Source organism: Eublepharis macularius, chromosome 15 (assembly GCF_028583425.1).
Source record: "Eublepharis macularius isolate TG4126 chromosome 15, MPM_Emac_v1.0, whole genome shotgun sequence".
In the NCBI taxonomy this organism is placed as follows: Eukaryota; Metazoa; Chordata; class Lepidosauria; order Squamata; family Eublepharidae; genus Eublepharis; species Eublepharis macularius.
In genome coordinates, this window is record NC_072804.1 from 24,564,205 (window position 1) to 24,577,040 (window position 12,836).

The 12,836-nt window shown below is 45.6% G+C and overlaps 1 protein-coding gene across 2 annotated transcripts in view; it reads right to left on the bottom strand.

Annotated features, from left to right (window-relative positions):
• Positions 1-2,746: 2,746 nt before the first annotated feature.
• RGS12 (regulator of G protein signaling 12) overlaps positions 2,747-12,836 on the bottom strand; it is a 96,091-nt gene continuing 86,001 nt past the window's right edge. For both annotated transcript variants that reach the window (XM_054999230.1, XM_054999231.1), the window contains one exon: positions 2,747-4,535. In XM_054999230.1, coding sequence (XP_054855205.1) covers positions 4,174-4,535 — 362 coding nt within the window. In that variant the 3' untranslated portion in view covers positions 2,747-4,173. The remainder of the gene's footprint in view (positions 4,536-12,836) is intronic.

Below are 12,836 nucleotides of genomic sequence, written 5' to 3' on the forward strand. Positions count from 1 at the left end.
GCTGCAGAACGTCGTGAAAAAACCGCAGAAGATAGCGTCTTCTCACACGAGAAGACGCTATCTTCTGTGTTTTTTTCGCAACGTTCCGCAGCGTTCTGGATGAAGGTGAGTAGTGTGGAAACGGCCATTGTTTCACAAACAGGGCAGACTATTGTGGGAAACCTAATCCCACATATTCTCTAGGATATACGTGGATTTCCCCAACAGGCCCAGTTGTGTCCCCATATTGTTTTAGGCTGAGGGAACGGTATGGGGAGGGAGTGGCAGAGGCTGTCCTTTCTCCATGTGACCGTGGTCCTGATCCGAAATCAGCACTGCAGTTGCAGAAACTGAGGAAAACTCACAACTTACAAGTGATTGTGTACATCCGACACAGAGTGGAGAACTCAGACCCAGCCTGTGCACTGCATAATGTGTGAAGAGGCAATGGCTTTGTCCTGCTGGACGTTAGAGAGATATTTTTTTCTGTTGCATGGCCTTTTGTTGATTATTTTGCATTATAATTTTCTAAAAAGTAATTCAAGTCAGTACAGTCCACTGCTTTGGGAACAGTTCTAGAAAAGCAAAATATACTCTTCAAAATAAATATATAGCATTTTAGCATGATCTGTCTAATCAGATCCCAAGAATTTTCTGGACAAAGATAAAACTGATTAACTGACGGTATCACACACTTGTAGGGCCTTTAACTGAACACACAGCCAGACTTGCACATCTACTGCCGTCCTCACAGGTAGCCAGAGCTAAGGTGGATTTGTTTCCCCCCTCAGCACGACAGCTCTGCCCCAAGGGTGGTTTAAAAGGTTTGCAAAGTGACCTCCTTGGCCCATCTGCCCCTGCCAGGATAGGTCAACTCGGAGCCCCCCCCACACCCACCCACACACCCACACACCTGTGCTGTTGCAGGGCCTCTGGGCCAACCTCTCAATTCATGGGTGCAAGGTTCCTAGAGGGAGTCCATCTCCTTTTCTACAGGCTGGTTCGTCTTGCCGAAGCTGGCAGGTGTGAAAGCAGCACTCCACTCCATCTTCCAAGAAGGTCTGTGTGCACGCAGATATAGGTCATGGGCTTAGTGGGGGGAGCGTGTTTGAGGGCATTTTGCCAAAGGCTCCCCCCAAACCTGGAGACAGCATTGGCTTTGCAGCAATAGATGTGCAGGATGGCTACTGCCCTGGCTTGATTTGTAGCTGGAGGTGTAAAGGCTAGTCCTGCTTCACCACAAACGAGTTTTTAAAATTATGTTCTGATGCTAAAAATAACACTTTTGAACAATAATGTTTTAATATCATTACAGCCCATTACATATCTTATAATGAAAATCTGAAAATATGGTTTTACATTTAATTGCGCTGAATTCAATGCGGGTTTTGCAAATTTGTAGATGAAATCTGAAATTCTAGTTACGTAATTTGTTTCTTACTACAAAAAAATGGGTATTGAAAATGACTGAAATTATCAATGTTATAACAACCAATGGATAGATCCTTATAAAAATGTTAGCATTATGATTCCCACTCACCCCACCCCCAAAACAGGGGTTGCAGAGAAACAGACAGTAAGATAACAATTTTACATTTTCTGAAATTACACATCTTTATTATTTAAGTTCGAATAACAATCAAAGTTCGTATCCAAAAGGAAAATATTTTCAATCCAATGGATTAGTCATTGTATTAGAGGGAAGAAACAAGCCCAAATGTGAGGCACTGTATGAGGCTCTCTCCAGATTCAGAGTGGATGAAGCAGGCCTTTGCTTAGGGACTGAACTTAGAAACTGTCAGTCAGTTTGGCCACCACGTTCAGCTTCTGGCTTCATTGCAGGATCGGGGCTGAGAGGCCCCACACAACTGGCTCATGGCACTGTATTGTTCCTGTCTCCATTGTTGGAGGACAAAATAGGTGATGGCGTAAAAAATGCAGCTATTCCTTCCTCCAGTGTCAGACGAATTAAGTATTACGCACTTAGATGGCTAAACTTAAGGGGGCACATTCAGCTAAGAGAAAGAAAGACCTTGGGAATGTGGGGGACATTCTTCTAAGACATAAAAGGCTGTGTCACATGCATGGTAACAACTAGAGATGGGCACAAACCTAAATACGAACCAAACTGCCCCCCCCCCCCCCACGAACCAGCCCAGTTCAGGGTTCGCAAACCAGGGTTCATGGAAGTGAGCTTCCATAAACTGGACTACTGGTTCATTTGGTTCATATTGAAGGGCCAGTTTAAATGGTCATTTTCCAGGGAGAAATGGCTATTTAAACTTTTCCTGCCACTTGCAAGTGGCAGGTCCCTTTAAACCATCAGCTGGCAGGCGGCAGGGGGGATCCCCCCTCGCCGACTGCCAGCTAATAGTTTAAAGGGCCCTGCTGCTTGCAAGCGGCAGGGCCCTTTAAATGGCCCAAGCCCCAGCCCCAACCCTCCAGCCCCAGCCCCAGCCCCTCACCCCCTCCCAAGCCCCAGCCCCCCACTTACCTTCCCTCTGATGTTGGGGTGGTGGAAGCCTCCTCTGCTGCCCTGCAGGCCTGTGCGGCAGCAGAGGAGGCGGAAAAGGACCTTTCCATCCCTCAAATGGCAGCCGCGGCTGCCATTTGAGGGGCAGAAAGGGTGTTTTTGGCCTTCTCCTCTACTGCGGGGGCCTGCAGGGCAGCGAAGGAGGCCTCCACCACCCCAGCATCAGAGGGAAGGTAAGTGGGGGGCTGGCTGGGGCTTGGAGGGGGTGAGGGGCTGGGGCTGGGGGCTCAAGTTTGGGCTCAGGTTTGGGCTGGGGGCTCAGGGGGGATCCCCCTGCCTGCCAGCTGATAGTTTAAAGGGTCCTGCCCCTTGCAAGCGGCAGGAAAGGGCCCCTTAAACTATTAAATGCCTCTTTCCCTGCTGGAAAGGGGGCATTTACACCCCACAAACCATGAACCACGAACTGGTTCCTAATTGGGCCAGTTCCATGCCCGTTCGTGGTTCATGGAAACCTCACAAACCACGAACCCCATGGTTTGGGTTTTTTCTGGTTCGTGCCCATGTCTAGTAACAACATAACTCAGCTAGAATGAAGCTTTTAAAAAAACCAAAGCATGTCTGGGCTACTGGGGCAGAGAATGATTAACAAGCAGCAACAGAAGTCTCCTTTCCCCTGCCTTGCTGACTAGACTCCTGGGACAGAACAGAGGGAACGAATCACACACTAACAATAGGAAGATGAGATGCTGTCATTCCCCAAACCCTTGCCTCAACACAGATCTCTGTGTTTCAAAACAGTCTCAGGGCTGGTTTGTGAAATGCAGCTCAAGACTACATACAATTTTAATCCCAAGGTTCCGGGCAGAGAAGAGCTGTTTCCCCACATTGCCTGTTTTTGGCTCACCATCCTGTGCGTTCCAGGCATCTTGCCAAGAAAACAGCTTGAAATTTTTTTTTGACATCATGATGAATGCCTAGGCTCTGTGCTCAGTCAAATCCAGCAATCAAAGTCTAATCTGTATCAAAAGGTATGCCATCCCATGTCAAACAGAAATGCAAGATTCAGGTCCAGTAGAACCTTACTGACCAACTAGATTGGTGCTACTGGACCTGAATCTGGTTCTTCTACCTGAAACTATCAAACAGAAATGTAATTCCCAATACTGGACTCAGAGGTGCAGGTGGCGTACCTTTCATATAAAATCACTGTGAAGCCCTATATCAATTAGACTAGCCCATACTGAAATGATCTCCTTGTAATTCAGAACAGAAATGGGAAAGGAACCAGGGCAAGAAGGGATAGTTTATTCAGGGAGCTACCAGTTCAGTTTAGCACAAGGGCCTCTACACCTTCATTGATGAAGATCAGGAGAGACTAAAGAGGTCTTCATTCAGTGCAAATACTTATCTCTGAAAGGGAATGTCCAGAGACTGGCTCAGATTTTTATAGCCTGCGTAAACCTCTACAAAGCAACATGGGCAAATTAATTAAGGTAAATTTTGCTAACAAGTTTCATCGTCTGCTTCGATTTTCTCAAAATGCTGCCAACAAATGTTACTCTCTCACTAACTGTGAACAGTGCTATTTGTGCATTGAAGCAACAGGTGCTGCTGAGGTCTCTGAGCACCTTGATGGAACTGATGGGTTAAGTCAACTCAAGCCTGTAATGCTCAGAGAGGGGTGGGTGAATGGGAATACTGGAACCGAGCATGTAAAAGCCTTAAACAAACGTTGCTTTGTATTGCTTCTCATCGTTCTTATTTTTCTCATTCTTAACAGCAATAAGAGATGGGAGCTCTGATGTCTTATACACTCCTGTTCGCATCCTCCCCTGGCAGGATTTCAACTCTGACATGAAACCTTCAAAACTGAGGCTCCCTTCTGGTTCATCACAAGTGTGTTCGAGGCCATCGTCCCGTGCTATTCCATCCACATCTATTATTCCATTTACAGGGAGTTCATTTCTGAAGGTTTTTTTCCTAATTCCACCAGAGTTAAAGCCTTGATTAATTTTCTTTGAGCTCTGATCATGAAGGGTGCCTCCAGGTACATGCACAATGGCTTTCTGTTTGTGGGTTACACCTAGAATGAAAAAGAAAGGAAGGGAGGAAAATAACATTTATTGGCTTACAATAGTTAGTCCAATTTTACTCTCTCTTAATAATCAGCTTCATTATTTGGCTCTCATGCTTTTAGAAACTAAATACTAAAGCTTGATATAACTAAGGTAAGTTTAGCTGTTGCAGCTGTAACAACAACAACAACCAACAACATTCATTTTATATACTGCCCTTCAGGACAACTTAACGCCCACTCAGAGCAGTTCACAAAATGTGTTATTATTATCCTCACGACAATCACCCTGTGAGGTGGGTGGGACTGAGAGAGCGCTGAGAGAGCTGTGACTGACCTGAGATCACTCAGCTGGCTTCAAGCAGAGGAGTGGGGAATCAAACCCGGTTCTCCAGATTAGAGTCCTGCTGCTCTTAACCACTGCACCGAACTGTATTGCCTCAGGCAGAAAGGTAATTAAGAAATAGTAAAGTATTCCTTATTCTATACATAAAGATTGTTTGCCAAGGCTTAAAGTGCCCGTGATTCTTTCAGTAACTCATCTTAGATAGTTGCTGAATGTTTTACATTACAGTTTGAAGTTCCTACTACATTCCTGCATCTACGGAATAGAATGATTTAGGTCTGGACGTGCTCTTTTGCAGTGTGTGTACTGCAAGAATGAGTAAAGAATTGTTCGTCTGCAACGGTCTGATGGCAATAGCCATAGGGGTCTATAGCGGTGACCTTCTTTCTTCACCTGTGACTTCTTTCAACAAAGAAAACTTGCAAAAGAAACATTTAGAGATGAAGCAAAGCTCGAGAGATTGCGACGAGATAGTTTTATACTAGGCAAGTTGTGTTTTCGAAAGTTTGGAATGGTTTAGGGTTAGCTTCTAGGAAGCTCATACTAGCTTGTTTGGATTATTTAAAAAGGTACGATTGGAAAGCCCTTCTAGGGTATTTTCCTCAACAATTATTTTCCCCAGGAAGAGGAGATGGGAAAGGTTATGTTCAAATACTCCTAACAGGCTAGCCTATCTCATACCAGCCAGCCGTTTGTCACTGAACAGGGCATGAACAAAGATGCCCTGTCTCAAGACATTTTAGAAAAACTAAATGTTTGCAAGTTGAAATATCAATAGGAGCTAAACAGCAGCATCACTCAGAATGTGTTTATGGTCTGAGCGTAACCATACTTGCGACGAGGCCAGAGTGACTTGGCTTTTTCAATTTTCCTCTAGCACAGGCATACATTTTCAGTAAAATACGAAGAGAACTGTGATTCTCGAAAGCTTATGCTATAGTAAAGTGGGTTGGTCTTAAAGGTGCTACTGGACTCTTTTCTATTTTGCTACTACAGACTAACACTGCTAACTTTTCTGGATCTATTTTCAGTAAAGGCAGCACAGTGCCTGTGGCTTGCAAGCCTGGAAGGCTGGCTTCATAGGCAATGGGAAAGCGAATGTGACCCTCTCAGTCTTCTGGTTTTTAATGACACCAATCACAGCCTGTATGTGGACTGGAGCTCTGAGTTGTGTGAGTCTGGGCTACTATTCCTACTTGACAGGACAGATCCAGAAGGTGGAACTTGGTGCCTGCGGATCCAGCACACAGTAGTTATGCTGTGGGATGCAGCACGGGTCCAATCTCTCTTCTACCTTTTAATCTCACCCAGGTAGAACGATGGATGTCCTGGATAGGTGTGCCGAGACTACAATCAACTGAATGAGATGATGGCCTGGGAAACCAAGCCTGGGAGTTGACCTGTTAGTTACTGGGTTGGACTCTATGGAAGATTTCCACGTGCACAACAGTCCTCGTGCAAGTGCAATGCTAAAATCAATCCTCTCTGTTTTCTTGTATCCCTACCTTTTCCAAAAGTAAATTAAATAAAAGCACGCAAACCATTCCTTTACTCTATCTACACTCACATTGTTATTTTCTTAAAATTATATGAAATTGCTATGTGTTGCTATAGCTCTTGCACTACAGCTTGCTCAAGAGGAACTGTGGTAAGTTCCCTTTCCTTTCTGCTCATATTCCACTAGATGCTGTCACAACCCGCCCCCCCCCCCTTGACTCTCAGCCCCTCTTGGCCATCCCGCTCTACTCCACTGCTCGGGGATCGGCCTCGGATGAGATTCTTTCCAAGTGATCTTCTGGAAATATCCAAAAAGCATGGGTATAATAAAACTTTAATAACTAAACAGAAATCCCAGAAAGCACAGATAATTGCGACCAATCACTAGCTACATAGATTTTAGGCAGAATGCTGTGAAAAGGAGTATTTTCCCAGCTAGTCTTTATATAATTTATATAATATTATATAAATCTTATATTTATATTTAGAATGCATCTACATTCCACTTCCTGGAAATGAGTCCAAATCTTGATGCAGATTTTCAGAGCCCATCTTCTTGATTTCCAAATCTTGACACAGAACTGCCACCCAGGCTTGCTTGCTTGCTTAATTGGTTTTCTGTAGACTGGAAGTTCCTTTCTGGAGCCAGCCAGAATTTAAGGTGCCAACTTCACATTTCTCTCCAAGCTGACTTTTGACCTACCACTGCCAAAGTCCAGATCAAAAGAGTTCCCACTGGAGTTCCATCCTCTTAGCCAAATGGTGAACTCAAGACTGGAATTCATTTTCCTTTGTCGGCTCAGTTCATCATCATATACTCGTCCCACCCTTCTTGGAATGCAACTTGGGGTCTCATTTCCCCATTCCGATGGATAAACCCAGGGCTTTTTTTCAGCAGGAACGCGGGGGAACGGAGTTCCGGAACCTCTTGAAAATGGTCACATGGCTGGTGGCCCCGCCCCCTGATCTCCAGACAGAGGGGAGTTTAGATTGCCCTCCGCGCCGCTGGAGCAGCGCGGAGGGCAATCTAAACTCTCCTCTGTCTGGAGATCAAGGGGCGGGGCCACCAGCCATGTGACCATTTTCTCCAAGGGCAACCCACTGAATTCCACCACCTCTTTTCCCAGAAAAATAGCCCTGGAACCTGTGCTATTGAAGAAGCACATTTATTCTTTCCTGACATCCCACCCAGTGTGATGTCTGCTTCAGAAGGAATCATACATTGCTTTAAAGATCATGGAATCAGCTCTGCATTCATGGCCAGGACTGCTTGCTGTCATAAGCCTGTTCACTGGAGGAAGCAGACTCGCTCCCTGTTCCATAGGGAATTCTGAGCTTTACTATGGTGGTTCAAATCCCTCCAGGCTATTTCTGTTCCAGGACAGGAATTGCCTTTTGGAAGCTGTACTATAGATGCCAGTCTATGACAGCCTGCCCTGGGTGCGTGGTCTTGCTCACCTCACCTACCTAATATCCAGATCTTCACTTGATGTGTTTCATGACATGACATAAAGTCAGAGAAGCTGCTGTGCAAAGTTCAAATGTATACAAATACAGGGCCTTTTTTCAGCTGGAACACTGTGGAACGGAGTTCTGGAACCTCTTGAAAATGGTCACATGGCCAGTGGCCCCGCCCCCTGATCTCCAGGCCCTCTGCGCTGCCATGCAGAGGGCAATCTCAACTTCCCTCTGTCTAGAGATCAGGGGGCGGGGCCACCGGCCATGTGACCATTTTCTCCGAGGGCAACCGACTGAGTTCCACCACCTCTTTCCCCAGAAAAAAAGCCCTGTGCAAATATACAAAGTGACCATTCCGATCAGCGCTAATTAGTGGTTCTGTTATCTTCTTTGCAAATGTACGCAGTGCAGATCTAAATAAAGAGAATCAAATTTGCTTGTAAATTCTATTTCGGCAATTTGACTGCAAAGTGCCTGTCTGAAGTCTGGCAGGACAGCAGCAGCCTGCCCTTGGGAGCCGGCATGTTCTCTCCTTGTTTTCAGAATGTTTTCTGAATGAATTATGGTGAAAGGGGCCTCCATGCTCCCACATGCAGCTTCAAAGCAATTAGTGATTTTGACATCACTAACTAGTTTTGTAACGTGGTTGGCAGGCCTTTGTGTCTTTTAGAACCTATGGAATGTTTGCATCAGAAATATATAAATTGGGAGTGCTCAGAGTCATGCTAAAGACGGACTTTTTCAGGAGCATTTAAGGACTATGAAAAATCCATGCTGAGTCAGAGGGAAATTTGTGTGGGCAGAACTGAATGGGTCAGGCAGTTTAATTTTGGTGCATCCGCATTTTGAGGTGGGCACGAGCCACTAAAGATTCTTTCTAACGAGGATTTTTTCAATCCTAAAATAAGTTCCTTCTTTAAACGGATGCTGTCATATCACAAATTAAAAAGACCTTCCACCAAAACCTTGATGTTTAGGTGGGATGAACCAGTACTCTAGGCGAGGCAGTGCAGCCACTGGCCCCCATCCCGACTATTGGTTGGCATTGCAAAAACCAGAAGTGACGTCATCATGCTGAGGTGATGCTTAGAGCATCGTGCCAACGTGCAATGTCACTTGCAGTTTTGTGCTGGAAGTGATGTTGTGTGTTGGTGCAAGGCTGTAGACACCACCCTCTTTTTCTTGAGCTGACTGGCTGACAGGGAATGGGGGGGGGGGTGTCCCAGATCTTCCACTATAGCAGGACTTTACCTGACCCCCTGAAGCAACTGCTTCTGGGCCATAGGGACCAAGTCTCCCATATTTGGCCTTTTTAGCCTCTAGATTACTGCGTTCCCAAACTTGGGCTCTGATGCTGACCTTTCAAGTTCTGCCTGGTCTGAATCCAAGGCACCCATCCTATTGCTGATGCTACACTCCCATTCATATATCTAATTCTGAACCAGGACGTAAGAAATAAATGCCAAATGAGCTCTCACAAAATTACATTTTGAGATCTCGGTGGCCATTTTCGGCATTGCCAGGCAACCACAACAATGCTGAACCTTCCAAGCCTTGGTGTCAAAGGTGGGGTGGGGAGGAGCAGAGGTAGATCAGGAAAGAAGGGGCCCATGAAAAGCCCTCTCCCTCATGTCACATCCCTTGAAAGACGGAGGAATCACCAGGGCCAGGCTCAGTGGCCACCACCAGGAAACTTGCTGCAGAACAGCTTGCATGACTTTGCTAGGCCCAGTAGCACCCACTGGGCAATTTGCCTAGGTAACTCACTGCCACAGACCTTGTGCCTCTCTTTCAGGGCTTTAGAAGGGAGGTAAAATACCCTTTTTTATTCCATGGGGCATTTGGAAGAAGTTGAGTCAGGGCTGGCCCATGTTTTTTTGCTGCTCTAGGCAAACTATGACTTTGGTAATCTAACATTCAATATAGAAAACAGTGAGAAGACTAGAGAGACATTAGTATGTTTTTTTTAAAAACAGAGGAAAAAACTGTTGCCATTTGATACCATTATTACTGTTATTTGAAATTTGAAATAAAATCGCACAGTAAAAATATCACCAGAGACAGCTTTAATAATATTGTACACATTAGGGATGAATTGCTTAGGAAATCCCCGCTGTTGCGCAGTGCTGAGCTCTGGGGTTTCCTGCCTACCTCGTCATGCGCTCTAGCAGTGTGGCACAGCAGCACCCTCGTCCTATAGTGTGGACTGCTGAGTGGGCAGCTGCTCATCCAGGCTCAACCCTGAACTGTGGAGCAAGTGAGGGTAGTGCTTCCAGCTGTCCCTCCCCCTGCTGTATAGAAGAGTTGTGAAGGGGGAACTGAGGCTGGCTACAAAACTCCTGGTCCTAATTTCACACATAACCCAGTGCAGTATACCTTGAGGTGTTATGGATTCGGCCTCCTTGCATATTAAAATGGGTGTGTGGCGAATTAGGATTAGAAAAAAGTCTTTCTTCTGTTCCTAATTAACCCTTTCTTCCAATCTCCCCTTTTAGCATCAGAGTTCTTAAAAGCTTACAGCAACATGGATTTGGAGGTGAACTAGAGTATGTGGCATGCACATCTCATATAATGCATCCCCAATCCTAACACCATGCTCTCCAGATTAACACAAGGAACTCAGTCAAGCCAATCTCATTTTCCTCTGTTTTAATTTGGTTTTTCACTGGATGTTCAACGGTCCTTGTAAGATCATTGTGTGTGTTTAGTTAATGAACAAACGGTTCCCCCCAAGTATGCAGAGGCCTCTGCCTTGTCTCTACGGGGGATGGGGTGACGGGCACGTCAATGCCCTCTATTGAACTGCCTTGGGCACTTTTATAACATAGAAAAGCAGAGCATAATTTCTACCACATTCCGAAATGCTCTGGGGGACTTTAGAATTCCAGATACATACACTGATGATGCTGCCGTGGGACTGTGGAATGTGAAGCTCCTTGACGCTATCAAGAAAGCCACCCTTTGCTGACTTCTCCCACATTTGTGGCAGAACCTAGCTCTCTGGTTTATCACAGAGCTGGGAGACCTGAAGAGGGCTTAGACAAATCTAGAACAATTCTGTCGGAGAATACGTGCTGGATCAGACATATCAGGCTATAGAGCTCAGTGAAAGATGTATGAAGTGGTGGTGACAGCAGCAAAGAAATGTAACTTCTCTGCTACTATTGCATCAGCTAGTCCATCCCAACTGTTCAAGGTTGCTCAGCATCTATTGACTCCAAAGTCTGAGCCTTATTGTCTCAGGAACAGACATTGGCCGCTTCCACATTCCAATTTTTTCAGGTTTTCCCTGTCCCAAAGCCACGTCTTCCTGATCCGCTTCGAGAACTCACCTTTCATGTGCATCATCCTCATGCGTATTTTGTGGGTGTTTGTCACAAAAAAGAAGGTTCCAAAACAGAAAATGTGTTCTTTATCTGCGCCTCATCACAAATGACGTTGGCGCTTTCCTGTTTGACTTTCTTTTTTTTTTGAGCGCATGCGGGATTGCACTATACAATTGTCCTGTCTTTCAGCTTCTGTAGAAACTGGGTATGCATAGTACTCCGTTCTCTACCACTGATTTCCTGTTCAAAGTTTTAAACGCAAAAGTGTTTCATAAATATGCGAACAGTAGAGTAGCACGATTGCACGGTTCCACATCATGCTATATAAAAGGCAAACCGTGTTCCCGACCACTCACTCCTTATCCCCATTAAGGCGCCATATGCAGGGGTAAGAAGCGAGTCGGGAACAAAACGGTTTGCCTCCCTGCTGCCTCCTTGGGGCTCCCAGAGGTCCAGAAAGGCTCAGCAAAGTAGCAAGGCCCTCCCAAGGTCCCACAGCAGCCAGGAGTGGGGCTTCCTGCCACCTCCGCAGGGCCTTGGGAGGGCTGCGCACAAGCTGGTCAGCAGCCGAGGGACTGGAGGAGGCGGGAGCCCTTGATCTCTTCCCCGATCCCCCCCTCAACTGATGCCGTGGGGGGAGGCACAGGGGGAGGAAGCTCTGCTAGAGCACATTTGATTTTCCCAAACAATGGGCTTTATTGCTAGTTTAAAATAAAATCAGAAATGGCATTCTGATTTTGATGTTGTTCCTAGACTGACAGTCTGATTGCTGAGTGATCCAATGTAGCAATCACTGCAGTATGATTCCCTTTGTATACATAGATATTGTAATAGCACAAGGACCATTTAAAAAGTTTTTAAAAAGTTAAAAGGGGGGGGGGTTATACGATCGTGCATTCTGCAAGGGGTAATGGTGAGAGGAGGGGTTGGAGATTTGTGGGAGGGCTCTTCTGAAGCGCAAAAAAAGTCTCTGCATGCATTCACACAGTAGGATATTTGCACGGAAAATCTGCCTCAAAAATAAATATGGACCAAAACAGGTCTCACAAAAAACGCTTAAAAACCGGGATCATCATGACCTGCTTGCACATGGGAAACGATGTCTTGTGTAATGAGTAAGAAAACCCGCCAGAGTTCCGGTGGCAAGCTGTCCCATTAAGGATGTGTGGAAGCGGCCAATTAGTTATGATACTTTTGCAAAGTTTTTTGCTGATGAAGCATCAAACATTTGCTTTCATCTGGAGACCAGTTGTAACATAGGTCCACCAGAAGAAATGCCTAATACACTACCTGGTCTACTTATAGACCACTTTGACCCAGTGCTCAAGATAGAATTTAACAGGATTCTGGGATCTGTGAAGGCCACTACTTATGCCCTTGATCCTTGCCCATCCTGGCTGCTAAAAATCATGTAAGGATTACATGAATGAGTCCTTAGTATTCATTATAAATCAATGTCTAACCCAGGGCACCTTCCCTCAGCCACTCAAAGAGGCAGTTATTCGTCCACTACTAACCCAGTAGTCCAGTCTCTAATCTGCCCTTTCTAGATCAAGCGATTTAGGGTAGTAGCAGACCAACTCAAGATGTTCTCTGATAACTTATCTGCTCTGGACTCTTTTTAGTCTAGGCTACGGGACAGATGTGACCCTGCTGGCCATTAGTGGACGACCGCCATTTGAA